The sequence below is a fragment of the Cryptomeria japonica genome, chromosome 4 (assembly GCF_030272615.1).
Source record: "Cryptomeria japonica chromosome 4, Sugi_1.0, whole genome shotgun sequence".
Taxonomy (NCBI): domain Eukaryota; kingdom Viridiplantae; phylum Streptophyta; class Pinopsida; order Cupressales; family Cupressaceae; genus Cryptomeria; species Cryptomeria japonica.
This window is the reverse complement of record NC_081408.1, coordinates 692,092,194-692,106,443: the sequence shown is the minus strand read 5'-3', so window position 1 is coordinate 692,106,443 and position 14,250 is coordinate 692,092,194. Positions and strand designations below refer to the sequence as shown.

At 33.9% G+C, this 14,250-nt stretch overlaps 1 protein-coding gene across 2 annotated transcripts; it reads right to left on the bottom strand.

Annotated features, from left to right (window-relative positions):
• Positions 1 to 236: 236 nt before the first annotated feature.
• Positions 237 to 14,035, bottom strand: LOC131041769 (transcription factor bHLH93). 2 transcript variants are annotated; one of them, XM_057974972.2, is made up of 2 exons: positions 13,404 to 14,035; positions 237 to 526 (listed from the first exon to the last, which is right to left on the bottom strand). In XM_057974972.2, exons 1-2 carry the CDS (start codon positions 13,983 to 13,985, stop codon positions 368 to 370), a joined length of 741 nt encoding a protein of 246 aa, XP_057830955.2. In that variant the 5' UTR covers positions 13,986 to 14,035; the 3' UTR covers positions 237 to 367. The 2 variants fall into 2 exon arrangements, with proteins under 2 accessions (XP_057830955.2, XP_059074697.1); XM_059218714.1 differs by lacking the exon at positions 13,404 to 14,035 and adding an exon at positions 1,384 to 2,006.
• Positions 14,036 to 14,250: the final 215 nt, after the last annotated feature.

Below are 14,250 nucleotides of genomic sequence, written 5' to 3'. Positions count from 1 at the left end.
GACTTTAGCTATTTATTAAAAATTATTAAAATTAATTTTTTTTCTATACATTAAAAAAAGACAACAAAAATGAATTTCATTACAAATAATAAATAAATTTTTAGTTTAAAAAACTTATACCAATTTTTTTTTAATTTATTAAAAAAATGTCATAAAATATATTAAAATATTTATTATTTAGTATCATTTGAAAATAAATCTCTCTCTATGTGTGTCTGTATGATTGTTCCGTGTGAGAGGATCATAAAATACCTTAAAATATTTGTTACTTTACATCCGAGTCAAGAAGTCCTAGCCATTAAGAATTAGCTCACTAATAATCACACTTTCTTTATTTTTTCATCCTTAAATTATGTGGAATAAATAATCATAATCCATTAGAATCTTTCTTACTTCCTTCAGCTTTTGGAAAACTTTTCGAAACAAGTTTCAACAAATTTTGATTTTGCTGTTCCAACTGAATAACACGAAGCTTCAATTCCTTCAAATAGCTTGTTGTATTTGCCAAAATTGAATATTTATCTCTCTGTAAATCCAAGATCCAAAAAAGTTAAATTTTTATTAAATTTTTAATTACAAAATATATTAAATTACAGGATTAAAAGTGAACATGCAATAGTAGAATTGTGAAACAGCATTAAACTTTGAATAATATTTTGTATAATATTTCGTAAACTTTGAAATATGAAAATCAATAGATATTTAAGTAGAGCTTGCTAAATATATTTATTAAGTTGAATATATTAATAAAACAATAATATTCTTTTTAAATTCTCTAAATTTTAATAATATTATTATAAAATAAAAATTTAAAAATTGAACTAATAAACATTTATCAAAATTTAAAATAATATTTTATAAAATTTTAGTTATATAATTTTTAGTAAATGTTTAAAAATAACATTTTCTAAAATATAAATCTATAAAAATTGACTAATTTTATAAAGAAGTATTAACTGGAAGAAAAGAAAAGAAAGCTCAAAGAATAAGAAGCATTAGTTGAAATTGGGTATAAATCACGGAATTATTTTTTAAAAAATTATTAAACAAAGCTGTGTAAGAGTATTAAGAATTCAAAATCTAATTGCTAATATATCTCGCCTACAATTATCTACAGATTCTCCTAAAAATTACAATTTGACCTAAAAAATTCCAGAAATTCACAGATTCTCCTAAAAATTACAGTTTGACCTAAATAACTCCAAAATTCACAGATTCTCCTAAAAATTACAGTTTGACCTAAATTTGGGATTAAAAAATCAGAAGCGGAATAAACTTTACAAGATTTGGAGAATAATATACAAATTAACCTCTGTATAGATCTGATAAAATAAAGAGCTGTTAAAAATGACGATCTAAAGCAAAAAAGATTTGTGGAAATACCTTGGATTTTTTAGGTAGAAGAGAATAAAGATTTGAGAAATGCACTTTCAATCTGGTTCTCCTGTTCCGCTCGGCTATCAAATGCTCAAAGGCCGAATCAGTTCTTGCTTTCTGATGTTGATTATTATAATCGCTCGCAGAAGCATTTAAACCTGATATCTGCGCTGCTCTGCCTTTTTTCTCCTGGATTGAGATCAGAAACCTAAAACACCTCTTATGCAAGATGTGACCACCAGTAGAAGATTCAAAAGCGGCGATTGGACCAGCTTTTACATATGCAGCGAAGGCACTGTGTGCACACAGGGTTTGGACAGAGGGCGAGGACATATTTAGGGAGGAGGACTTAACAGAGTACTGATGCTGTATTCGAGAAAACCCTTCGGCAAAGCTGTATTTTTCTTATTAATTCGAAAAACAGGAATTTTCTCTCGGAGTAGGAGGAGGAAGCTCAAGGTCAAATTGAGCACAGTCCACTATACTTATATGATGAGCTCCAATAATGGAGGCATTTTCTTCAATCTGTGCCAGAGGATGAATTCATCTATAAAGCCCAGGGTTATCAACGAATATATCGTCGGTTACAATCGCCTGGAATTGATACAAAGATCGTAAGGAAGCGGGATTCGAACTGTGATTGTGTGAGAGCCCAAGAAAAAGGCGACCGGTATTTATAGATAAAATACTTCATTTCTAACTGAAGACGGGGCGGGAATTGACGTCAGCGGATGAGGGCAGCGTGACGTAAATTCGATCAATTATTGTCCAAGTTGCTCGCCCTAAACAAGTCGATATTGAATATAAAATTATAATTTTTAATTAAATTCATGGATGCCACTATTTTTATTAAATAATTTTTTGTTGAAATGGTTTTTATATAGCGTTTTAAAATATAGTTAGTTCATAAAAGAGTTGGATGGTACGGAGGACAACTTTCAACTTGGGAGGAGGGTCCTCCTCCCTTTTATAATGTGATTATAGGATGTGCTATCTAGGGAAATAGATATAGAAAGCAAAGTCACAGGGGCATAGTTCAGAAACCATGAAACTTAACAAAATAATAATAATGGTCAAGTCTAAGCAACAAATAATAGAAAGATAATTAAGTGGTCAACGTAATTTCAGATGGAGGTAAAGAGGGGTTCCGCACATTTGGTTTATCTCATATATTTCAGATGGAGACGGAGGGGGTCCCGATCGTTCAGGATGATGTCAGGAATGGACCACCCCTCGTCAACATTTGTCTCACCCTCCTCTTTATCTTTAATCCTTTTTAGCGAAATAGCAAAATACAATTGAGGAAACCACTTTGAGTTGTCTAGCCAGCCACCACCACTGGCCTTATTCCACCCGAAGGCCATCCAGAGGCAAAGCGTCCATGCAGCAAAGCAAACTGTCGTTGAGAACCACCCATGTCACCAGAGTGGTAATGAGAGCCTAGGATTTGAGAGAGTCGGAGATTTGGGCAAAGAAACTTCGACGTCGTGGCCACATGACAGAGAGATCGCAAGAGGTGGAACTATCTCAGGGTGCCCTAGCCATAGTATAAGAGGCATTGCCCTAATGAAATTGTAATTCCAAGAGGTGATCAACCTCTAGAGCCACCTTGTTAGCTTGAACTTGAATTTGCAACATCACATTATTACAAATAGTAGCTTTAGCATAAAGCGAAACAAAAGTATCAACAGTACTATGAGCAAAAATAACAACATTTCTATCTTTCCATGAGTAAAAAAGGATCTCCATATTGAAAGAATGTCAGATCTAGGTATACTTGAAGGGAATGAGAAGCCAATCCCCCCAAAAAATCATGTGCTAGGAAAAAGGTTTTGGACAAAAGGGACAAAAAAGTCATGAATCCAACTCCACAAATTCTGAGCACGATGGCAGAACTAGAAAAGGTTTTTAAAAGTCTCTAGTTGACCACAAAACAGGCAACGAGGGTCCAAGACCCCCATATTCTTGAGACGAGAGCCCATAGGAAAGTGCTGGAAAAGAATACACCAAGAAAAATGGGCAACTTTAGACTCTGTCATAATCGACCAAACATTGTTAAAACATCGTTGCTAGATTGTCACGTGCCACTATAAATGCCACCACAAATTGAGAGTTGGGACCATAGGAAAGTGAGGAGAAAGCCAACGGTAGCCCAATGGTGGCTCGTAATTGCAAAAGGTAATGTTGGGATGCCAACGCCAAGCCTTTCCACCAAGGCTTGACAAAATGAATGCCAAGCTTGTGTAGCATATTTAGAGGCGAAGATGACACACCCATGTCAAATATTTGTCGATTTGGCTGAATGAGCTTGTACTGGACCTATAAATCTCCCTGAGTGTGAAAATTCATAGTGGCTCTAGAAAACAAATATCTGGGAATGTAGATACTTTTTTTTTGAAACTATAGGGCACACACCCGAGGCATGTGAGCCAAAGGAAGGCCTTGAGCTCGAATATGCGGAGACCATCAAAGCTTGTGCTATTTGAAAGAGAGACCAACTTGAAAGTCAAAGTTGGCCCATTAGAGCCAAGGCTTAACAACTTCCAAAGCACACTAGATACTCTTGGCAACAAAAGTGTCTTCAAATTGAATAGCTTTGGGCATAACAAGAAAGGTTTGAAAACCAATCCACTTCTACGCAGGTCTATCAGCCAGGAACCTAGACGAAATGCAATGTTTGAGGAGAACTTTCAAGACCTCATTGCCAAAGATAGCATGGACAATCCATTTAGTGTAAAGGGCTAATCCTTGTCTCTGAGTGCAAAGGAAACGAAGCCTGCGAGACTCCTGTAGGAGACAACAAGACTCCTAGGAAAAATGGTGAAAGCCTTTAAGGTCTTCAAAAGAAATATTTTATAATGGAATGGTGATTAGAAAGTAGATACAAATTAGTGATGAAGTTTTTCATGCCTTGAATAGATTTGTATGCATGGTTGAGTCATTCCAACATTATTTAGTCTCCATGTAGACATGGTATTATCTTCTACTACTTTTGACCTCTAAAACAAGTTCACTTGTATTTGTACATACTTTTAAAACTCGAGGGTGTTGATGAGCACTTTAAGGGACTACAATGAATAAAAATAAATTTACTATTGAGGAAAACGATGAACAATAATGGTGAAAGTACAAACTAAAAGCGTATAAATTTGATTTAAAACTCAATTAGAGGTACATGTGATTAACCATAAATATAAAATAGAACATGGATATATATAATAGCTAAAATAAATCAACAAACACACATAGTGGATACCACTCGGTTGGACTCATGACCGGGAAAGGAGGAGTGGGGCGAGCAAGGGTTTCGATGCCTGATGATTCAGGCAATGGAGACGAGGACGACGAGGAAGATGGCGAAGGGGGGGGGAGCTCTTCTCTTTGGCCCAACTTGGTTGCTCTGGTTTCTGCGCAATCTTGTGTGGTTCGCAGAGTGTGTGGATTGAATGCGGAGAGGAGGGCGGTGTGATATCCTCACCCCTATTCGTGTATTTGAGTGGAGAGGTTGTTGTGCTTCCTGTTGTTTGTGGTTATTTGCTCACAGGTGATGAACCTTGTATGTGTTCATGATCTCGCGCGGTGGTGTTTTGGCTTTGGTGGCCTGTGTCGTGCCAAGTTATTGGTTCCTCTCAAGGACAGGTGGAGTATTTTTTCCTCCCCTCTTTGCCTAGTCCTATCTTTTTGGTGGTGCGGGTTTGTCCTTGGTGCCTTGTGAAGGGTTGTAGACTATTCTCCCTGTCCCTTTCTATTTTTGTGGGTCTTAGGAAGTAGGGCCTTGTGTGGTCGTGGTATAGTATGGCGGTTTTGGAGGGGTTTCGTTGTTTCAAGGGTGAGTAGACCCTCTGGTCTTCTCATGTTTTATCTTGGGTTAGGGTGTCCTCTGCTCAATCCCCATGTTCTTTTGGTTCTTTCTTGGTAAGAGTTTTCTCTCTATTGAAGATGGAGAGGATATATTTGGATGTGAATGGTTTGTTCGGGCTCTCTGTCGTTTCTCGTGAGGGAGTCTCTATGTTTCTGAGGGATTTTATTCTTGTGCTTCCTCTCGAAGATTCTCTAGAGACATGGTTGATCGAATTTTTCCTTATTCTGGAATGTCCTCCTTCAGAGGTGGAGGAGCTTTTTCTTTGCTGGTCCATGATTGTAATGTGTGGGCTTTTGGGCTACTCTCTTCCTAGCCTGTCGAAAGTAGCCCTTTCTCCTATGGAGGCAGAGATTTGGTGGTTGGGAGCGGTCGGGTTTTTGCTTGCTACGAGAGAGTCTTTGAGGCTGATGTTCTACCTTCTTTCTATTCCTATTGAGGTGGACCTCTTCCCTATTGAAGTGGGGAGATGGTGGGAGAAGGTCTTTTGGGTGAGGATGTTGCTCAAGTTGCTGGTTGAGGCCACCTGCCATTACTTTCTTGTGGATCTTCATGGTCAGGGCTCGGTTTTTTAACCATGCTTTCCAGTTTTTTGGGGGGTTTGAGGGAGCCTTCAAAAACTCTCCTTGTGTATGTCATGAAGGTTAGGGGAGCCTTTCAAAACCCCCATGTGTGCTTTCAGGTTCTTCTTTTGTGTTTTAGCTGTGGGATTGTTGTTCGTTCCATTGGCATGTTGGATGCTAGCAATTTTAAAGGGCCCAATTTGGCCAGTGATGGTTTTTGGTTAAGCGTTACTTGTGTTGTTGGTAAGCTGATGACTTTGTTGTACATGTTATGGGAGCCTGGGAAAACCCTTGTTTGCTGGTTTTGGGAGCCAGTTTAAAACCCTTGATGAAGGCTAGGGGAGCCTTTCAAAACCCCATTATTCTGTAGGTTAAGGGAGCCTTATAAAACCCTTGTTTATGTGTTAGGGATGCTTTGTGTCCATTTTGTGGTTTGGCTCCTAGTTCGTTGATGTTCTTTTCTTTTAGCAGCATTGTTATGTGGGTACCAGATCCTGGAAAAATCTGAGGGTTTCGGGTCCCTTCAAAACATATGAGGTTTCGGGTCCCCTCAAAACCTATGGGGTTTCGGGTCCCCTCAAAACCTATTTACGGGGTTTATGGTCCCCTCAAAACCTATTTACCCTTAATAAAAAACAAACACATATAGTGCACTAAAATATGTGCTCCCCCTAAAATGTTGATTTTTTTAAGCATTTCATAAATCGTTTCAATACAAAATTAGCTAACATAATGTAGTTTTTCTAATTTTTAATCAATACAATAATTTATTATTAATTTTCAAAATGGACATATCCTAAAAAATAAAAAATGAGTCTTCTCCTTTCTAATTTTTTTTTTTAAAACTAATTGAAATTCATTTTTTTACTATGTATAGAATAGAGTGTGAATAAAAAATGTAATTTGTTTCAAATTTTGATGAACAAATAAAAAATGAAACTAAAATACTATGCACTGACTTTTTGGAAAATAAAGAAGACACTAACAAAAGAAATTATAAATTAAGACTTTAAAATATAAAAAAAAATGGATAGAAAGGTATGATAGAGCTTAACATTATTGTGACATTTATTAAATCAACATTGAAAGATGTGCATATTTTATGGAAAGCATGGTCAACATTTAGTTATGTTTCTACATTTTATAGAAAGCATAACTTTGGTCATTGACATGCAATTACAACCCTTTGGGTTGGATGCCCAATATGAATTCAATCCTAAGGATTGAAAATTTCCAAGACAAGTTATAGCATGAGCATGCACATTATAACATGTTCATATTATAATCCAAGCGAATTTAATTTCATGTTAAAGATAGATAACACTAAAAAATTTATGTGCATCCCATGATTTTGGACCCACATGCTCGTTTGTCCCATGCAAACTACACATTTTGTGTCATAAAACACACTTATGGTTTTAAAAAATTGCAATTATTGACTGACTAATATATCATCTTTTCTTCTTTAATTGATGCAAACAATCAAAATTGTTAGAGTAAATATTATTTACTCATGCTGGACAACCTAGGCATTTATCATTTAGTTATTACTTGTGATTATTTAATATTTCTTAAGTGCATTGGTATTTGCATCAAGGTTGTTGTATCTACTCTTGCATCATATTGAGACAAATGGCATTATCTTGTACTCTCTCATCTCATGTTCTTGCCTATATAAAAAGGATATTGTACATTTGTAAATCATCTCATCAATGATATCATTTCCCAATGAAATATTTATCTCTATTTTTGTGGAAGTTTTTGCCGTCATGATCCTGACTTAGGAATCTCACTTGAACATGGTATTAGAGCCTTTCAATTTTCATTTGTTCCCATTTGAGACCCTTCCACTAGCCTTCTTGAGATCTTAAGAGTCTTCAGATTGGTGATATATCTTTCAGCCATTTCATTTGGTGCCACCCTATTCCGTATTTCACTCTTGGTTAATTCAATTAGTATTTTTCTAGTATGTTTGTGGGTCTACATCATCAATTCCCTGCGATATTTTAAACTTCATATATTATTATCAATTTGTTCAAAGCCACTATGGAGGTACTACATAGTCTCTCAACTTCCCCCCTACGGGGGGACTATCATTTGGATTCTCATAATGGATGTAGTTCTTGGAGGCTATTGATGTTGAGACCTCCATACAATCACTTTGTCTTTCACTTGTACATGATTTGCACTATCTCTTTTTTGAAGAGGAGTTTTATCCCAAGATGTTTTCTCCTTTTCTCCATTTGTAAGAGATTAGTTTCATGAATAGTTGTGCATGGGTACCTAACATGGCCTAGTTTTCGGTACTCATATATTACATCTTCATATTATATTGCATAATAATTATTCTCCTTAAGTTGGACTTAACGGGGGGGTGGTGTTAGGGTCAATATCATTTACTCATGCTTAAGTCCAACTTGGGCATATAGATTTCTAGGCATTTATCATGTAGTTATTAGTTGTCATTATTTAATATTTCTTAAGTGTATTGGTATTTGCATTAGGGTAGTTGCACCTACTCTTGCATCCTATTAAGACACATGTCCTTATCTTGTGCTCTCTCATCTCATGATCTTGCCTATATAAGAAATGCTATTGTACATTTGTAAATCATCTCAACAATAATATATCATATCCTAGTAAAATATTTATCTAACTCTATTTCTGTGGAAGCTATTGTAATCATAATCCTAGCTTGGGAGTCACAGTCCAACAGAAAATGCATGTTTTTTAATTGAATTTCATAGTTTAAATGTTGTATGATAATTGAATTTGAATGATTTTTTTCATATTTTGTATTTGACCTTGATAATTGTTAATTTTTATTTTCATTATAATCAATGGGATATAGGATTGAACATCATATTAAGAAAAAGGATATAAAAAAACTCAACCATTGGATGAACATGAAGCCAAAAATAAACAAATAATTATTTGAAATTAAGAATTTAATCTCGAAGGAGAAGATGTTCTAAATTTCATATAGAAAAAATCATTTAAACTTTATATGAATTCATTTAAGCACAAATACAAGGATAAAATAGTTGATTTTGATGTATTAAGATTATAGTCTTGGGGGCCTTGTATCTTGTACATAATTTAGTTCGTTGTTCCTATGGATATTTATATAATTTAAAATGTCAAGTAATTGATAATGTTAGGATGAAGGTGTTTATCATCCCTATAAATCTTGTGTCATTTACATTATTATATATGTATTTATAAGAGATGAAGGTTTCACTAATAGTGGTGGTTAATTTTTTATAACATAGTAATCAATTATTTACTAGTAATACAAACTAGTTATTTACTGGCAATACAAACTAGTTATTTACTAGAAATCACTTACTATTTAGCAATAAAGCATCTTTTACTCTCAGAATGTAAAAGGGTGAAAATTGTCAATCTTCGTGCCCAAGTTGGTGTGGTTATTTTTAGATTGTGATAAAATTATAAGAGAATCTTTGTATTTCTATTACTAGTTAGTCATGACATGTAAAACATCTCCTAAATCCCGGTAGTTGTGAAAAAATAGGCACCCAAAGTGGAGAGTTTATTTTTGATAGTTATGATAAGTTGTAAGAGGTTGTGAGAGACTACATTTAACATGCTAGTGGGATTTTTAAAAAGAGGCATTACAATTTTGTCCAAGTTTGAATATCACATCTCTTGTATTCATATGTATTACGAAATTTTTATTAAAACAAGTTCTTGAAGAAGTAGAAGTCAAATGAATTTTTATAGGTACATATTTGCTATTAGATTAAAGGATTAAAGGGATTGTAGGAAGATCATTACAATGTACTCTTCTTTTAAAGATAATACAATATTGGCCTCTTTTCCTTGGTAGTATTTTTCTCAAAAGGATTCTATAGACACTTAAAATTTGCTAAGTCATAAATTACCTTTTCCTAGCCTAATTCCCTCTCACAAATATGATTTAATTAATTAAACTAACTAAATATTCCATCTATAAACACCCAATCCTCTCCTAAAATTAATTTTTTAAATTAAATAATCCTCTATTTTTCCTAATCTCCCATCTTACTACCTCCCAACCACATTGATTCTTTCCACTTGATCTCATTTTTATCTCTATCCTTGATCTCTTTTTTCCAAAACCTACAAATTCTTTTATCCTTAGCCATTTTTTATCATCGAAATTTAAATTCATAACATTATGCTATTGGAGCAAGTAATCACGTTCCATCTACTTTATGAGAAAATCCACTTATGTAAGTGCAACATGAATTGAGTTTTTGTTTAAACATGTTTTGATTCAAGATATCAAATTTCCACAATCTATATTAAAATTCAATAATTACTTCTGGATTTGATTGTGTAAGCCAATTTTTATCATCAATGTTTTGAATCACACTCTATGATTCATCATTAGGATTGACAAGAATACATAGGAGATGAAAAATAGTGAGTTGCATACTTGACAAAGAATAAAAAGAGGTGGAGGGTAAAAGGCACAAAGGATGAGGACAAAAATAAATAAAAAATAACCAAAAACAACAAAATAAAACAAAAATAAGGAGAACAAAAACACTTATTTGCTAAAAGGCTAAAAAGAGAAACAAAGAAAGAAAAGACAAAAAAATGCAATAAAATAGAATAAGACCAAAGAAATAAAGACCAATGTTCTATTTTATTTCATTTTTGTCTTTTCTTCCGTTGTTTTTTTTAGCCTTTTATTAATTAGGTGTTTTTGTTCTCCATATTTTTGTTTTATTTCATTGTTTTGGGTTATTTTTAATTATTTTTTTGTCTACGTCTTTTGTGCCTTTTGCCCTCCACCTCTTTTTATTCTTTTCCAGGTCTACAACTCACAATTTTTCATCTCCTAGGTATTCCTTTTCATCCTGATGATGAATCACAGAGTGTGATTCAAAACGTTGATGATAAAAATTGGCTTACACAATCAAATCCATAAGTAATTATTGAATATTTTGATTTGTTTAACTTTGTATTTGTTTTGATTTCTTGCTTGAGGTGAAGTCTTGTTGAATAGATAAAGGTTTAATTCATTGTTTGAAATATTTGTGTTAAATTTATATTCAATGTGGATAATTTTGACACCCCTTACTCCCTATTGCAATAATCAAAATACATATTTTCTAAAAAGTAAGATGGAGATGGAAATGACAATCATCACCAACTTTATTGACAATTTTATTAAGCATTTTGAGAAAGATATTATTAGTTGCCTCAACTTGGTCATTACTTTTCAAGTAATATGGTGTAGAAAAATGATGTTGGATATAAAAAATTTCACAAAAATTTCTCAAAAATGTGAACATATTTATTTTGAACGACAATGTTTGTGAGAATCCACAGTTTTAAATCATATGATGGAGTATGAATTTATCTATTTGTTTGTTGATGGTAAAAGGGGGGTGACTTCAACCCATTTATTATAATATTTAGAAGCTAGGATAATGAATTTGTGGCCTTCAAAAGAGGAAGCATAAATCTTACCAATGAGATCAAGACCCCTTATTGAGGGAAGGGCCAAGGAGTGGTTATAGGCTACAAATCTTGTGAAGGTGTACGATTCAACTCTCCATGTTTCTGACAAGCTAGAGACCATTTGCAATACTAGCACGCATCATGTTCCATATTGTGCAAGTAATAACTTCTTCTTAGAAGCTTCTTAGAAAATCATACCACTATTATGAATACCACATGTATACCACCTGTATACCACATGGATACCACATGTATTGTCATGAACCTCTCTAAGGGAAAGATTAACCTCTATTTTATTTAGGAGCCACATTAAGAAACCATCAAAGCCTCTTCAATATAAAGTATCACCAAGGATAATGAGATAAGAGGTACATTGAATAAATAATTTTTGTTGGGTGTGAGAAAGGTTTGGTGAAATTTCGTGTTCCTAGGCTTGATGGAACATCTTGAGGTGCCTTGTATGATCTTTTTAGGGGATCCATAATATAGATGGGTTGTTAGGGGAAGTCTTATTAAATTCATAATGCTCTCAATCAAAAAAGGATGAATAAGGAAACATGGATAGGGGTGCAAACACAAGTTCTTCTCTAGGTAGACCACTTCATATGGAATGTCCAATGTGCCTACCACTTGTATCCAAGAGGGTGAGTGTTCGGTCTTAGGCCTAGAGTGAAGACTGCTCCGAGCTGATCCTACCTTCTTATTTGAATGAAGTTTGTGATTTAGGGCAATATTGAAAAGGGGGCATTGCAATTGGTATTAGGGCATTGTTCTTGCCATCTTATGAAAGTTAGTTGATGCAACCTAGCCAAAGGGCTCAAATGGATTTGGAAAGAGAAAAGAGGAAACTTGCATCTACCAATAACTCTACACCCAACAACACCATGAAAAAAAAATAACGTAACAAATTGAGAATCTTCTCTCAAGCTCTCATGGAGAAAAATGAAAAAATAACTCAAGTTCACCTCTAATCCATCCAAAGCATGAATAACAATAATTCTAGATCCAACCTGAACAATAAGAGGGATATGCAATCCACCACTCTAAAAATGATGATCCAACAAGGGTATCAACCCCTAGACCAAAAAGACCTCCCTTCCTACCCAGGGAAGAACACATGATGGAGGCAGAAGCAAATAATTTAACCACTAATAATGTGGAAGAACTTGTGGAAGTATACTCAAGATTAGATCCCATTTGAAGTGAAGAAGGATGTTCCCTTTAGGGATTTTTGTGATATTAAAACAAGAATTACAATAAATAAGAGAAAAAGGTAGCCTGACAAAGATATATATGTACTAGTTTATGTATTTTCTAAACTGAAAATTTTGAAAATTGAACAATAATGATTTAACAAAATTTTAAAAGATATTTAGAAGCACTAATTAAAAATGGTTATAAATTACCTGATACTTAAAAAAAAATTATTTCTATTATGATCAACAAAGTTGTGTAAGAATAATGACAGTTCAAAATATCTAAATGCTAATAAATCTCACCTAAATATATTTGATCAACAAAGCTGTATTAATTTCAGAAATTCTCATATTCTTCTAAAAATGATAATTTGATCTGAACTTTGGGATTAAAAATCCAGAAGAAAAACAGACTTTGTGAAAACTTAGAAAATGATATATAAATTAATTTATGTAGTGATTTGATAAAACAAAGAGATTAATTACATGAGTTTGAATATGAGTTTAAATATCTAAATGCAAATAAATCTCACCTAAATATATTTGAGCAGCAAAACTGTATTAATTCAACAAATTCACAAATTCTCCTACAAATTACAATTTGACCTAAATTTTGAGATTAAAAGTTTTGAAGAAGAATAGATTCTATGGAGATTTACACAATGATATATAAATTAATTTTTGTAGAGATTTGATAAAATAAAGAGATTAAATGCATGAAGTTTTCACAATTCATGATAGATTAAATTGATGATTTCTAGATTTGACTGTGTTTAATTTTTTTCATCTTTTAACTTTTCTAGATCTCACTGAAATGATGGATCATCAAGCATGATTCAAAATGTTGATACAATCACATCCAAAAATCATCAATTTAAACAAAAAAAAATTATTAAAAATGAAAATATTCAGAAAAAAAGAATTCGGAAATACCTTGGATTTTTTAGGTAGGAGAGAATAAAGATTTGAGAAATGCTCTTTCAATCTGATTCTCCTGTTCCGCTCGGCTATCATATGCTCAAACGCCGAGTGAGTTCTTTCTTTCTGAAATTTATTATTATTATCGCTCGCAAGAGCATTTAAACCTGATATCTGCGCTGCTCTGCCTTTTTTCTCCTGGATTGAGATCAGAAACCTAAAACACCTCTTATGCAAGATGTGACCACCAGTAGAAGATTCAAAGGCGGCGATCGGAACAGCTTTTACATATGCGGCAAAGGCACTTTGTGCACACAGGGTTTGGACAGAGGGCGAGGACATATTTAGGGGGGAATCAACAGAGTTCTGATGCTCTATTTGAGAAAATCCTTCAGCAAAGCCGTATTTTTCAGAAGAATTCGAAAAATAGGAATTTTCTCTCGGAGTAAGAGGAGACAGCTTAAGGTCAAACTGAGCCCTGTCTATTATACTCATCTGATAAGCTCCAATAATGGAGGCTTTTTCTTCAATCTGTACCAGAGGATGAGTCCTCTTACAAACCCCAGGGTTATCACCGAACATATCTTCGGCTAACATCGCTTGGAATTGATAGAGATATTGTAAGGCAGCGGGATTCGAACTGTGATTGTTTGTGTTAGAGCCCAAGAAAAGGGTGACCGGGATTTATAGGTAAATTACTTTATTTCGAAGTAAAGATGGGGTGAGAATGACGTCAGCGGTTGAGGGGAGCGTGACGTCAATTTGATCAATTATTGTGCAATACTAGTGGATATTGAATATAAAATTATATTTTTTACAAGATTCATGGATGCCAGTACTTTTATTAAATAAAGTTTTGTTG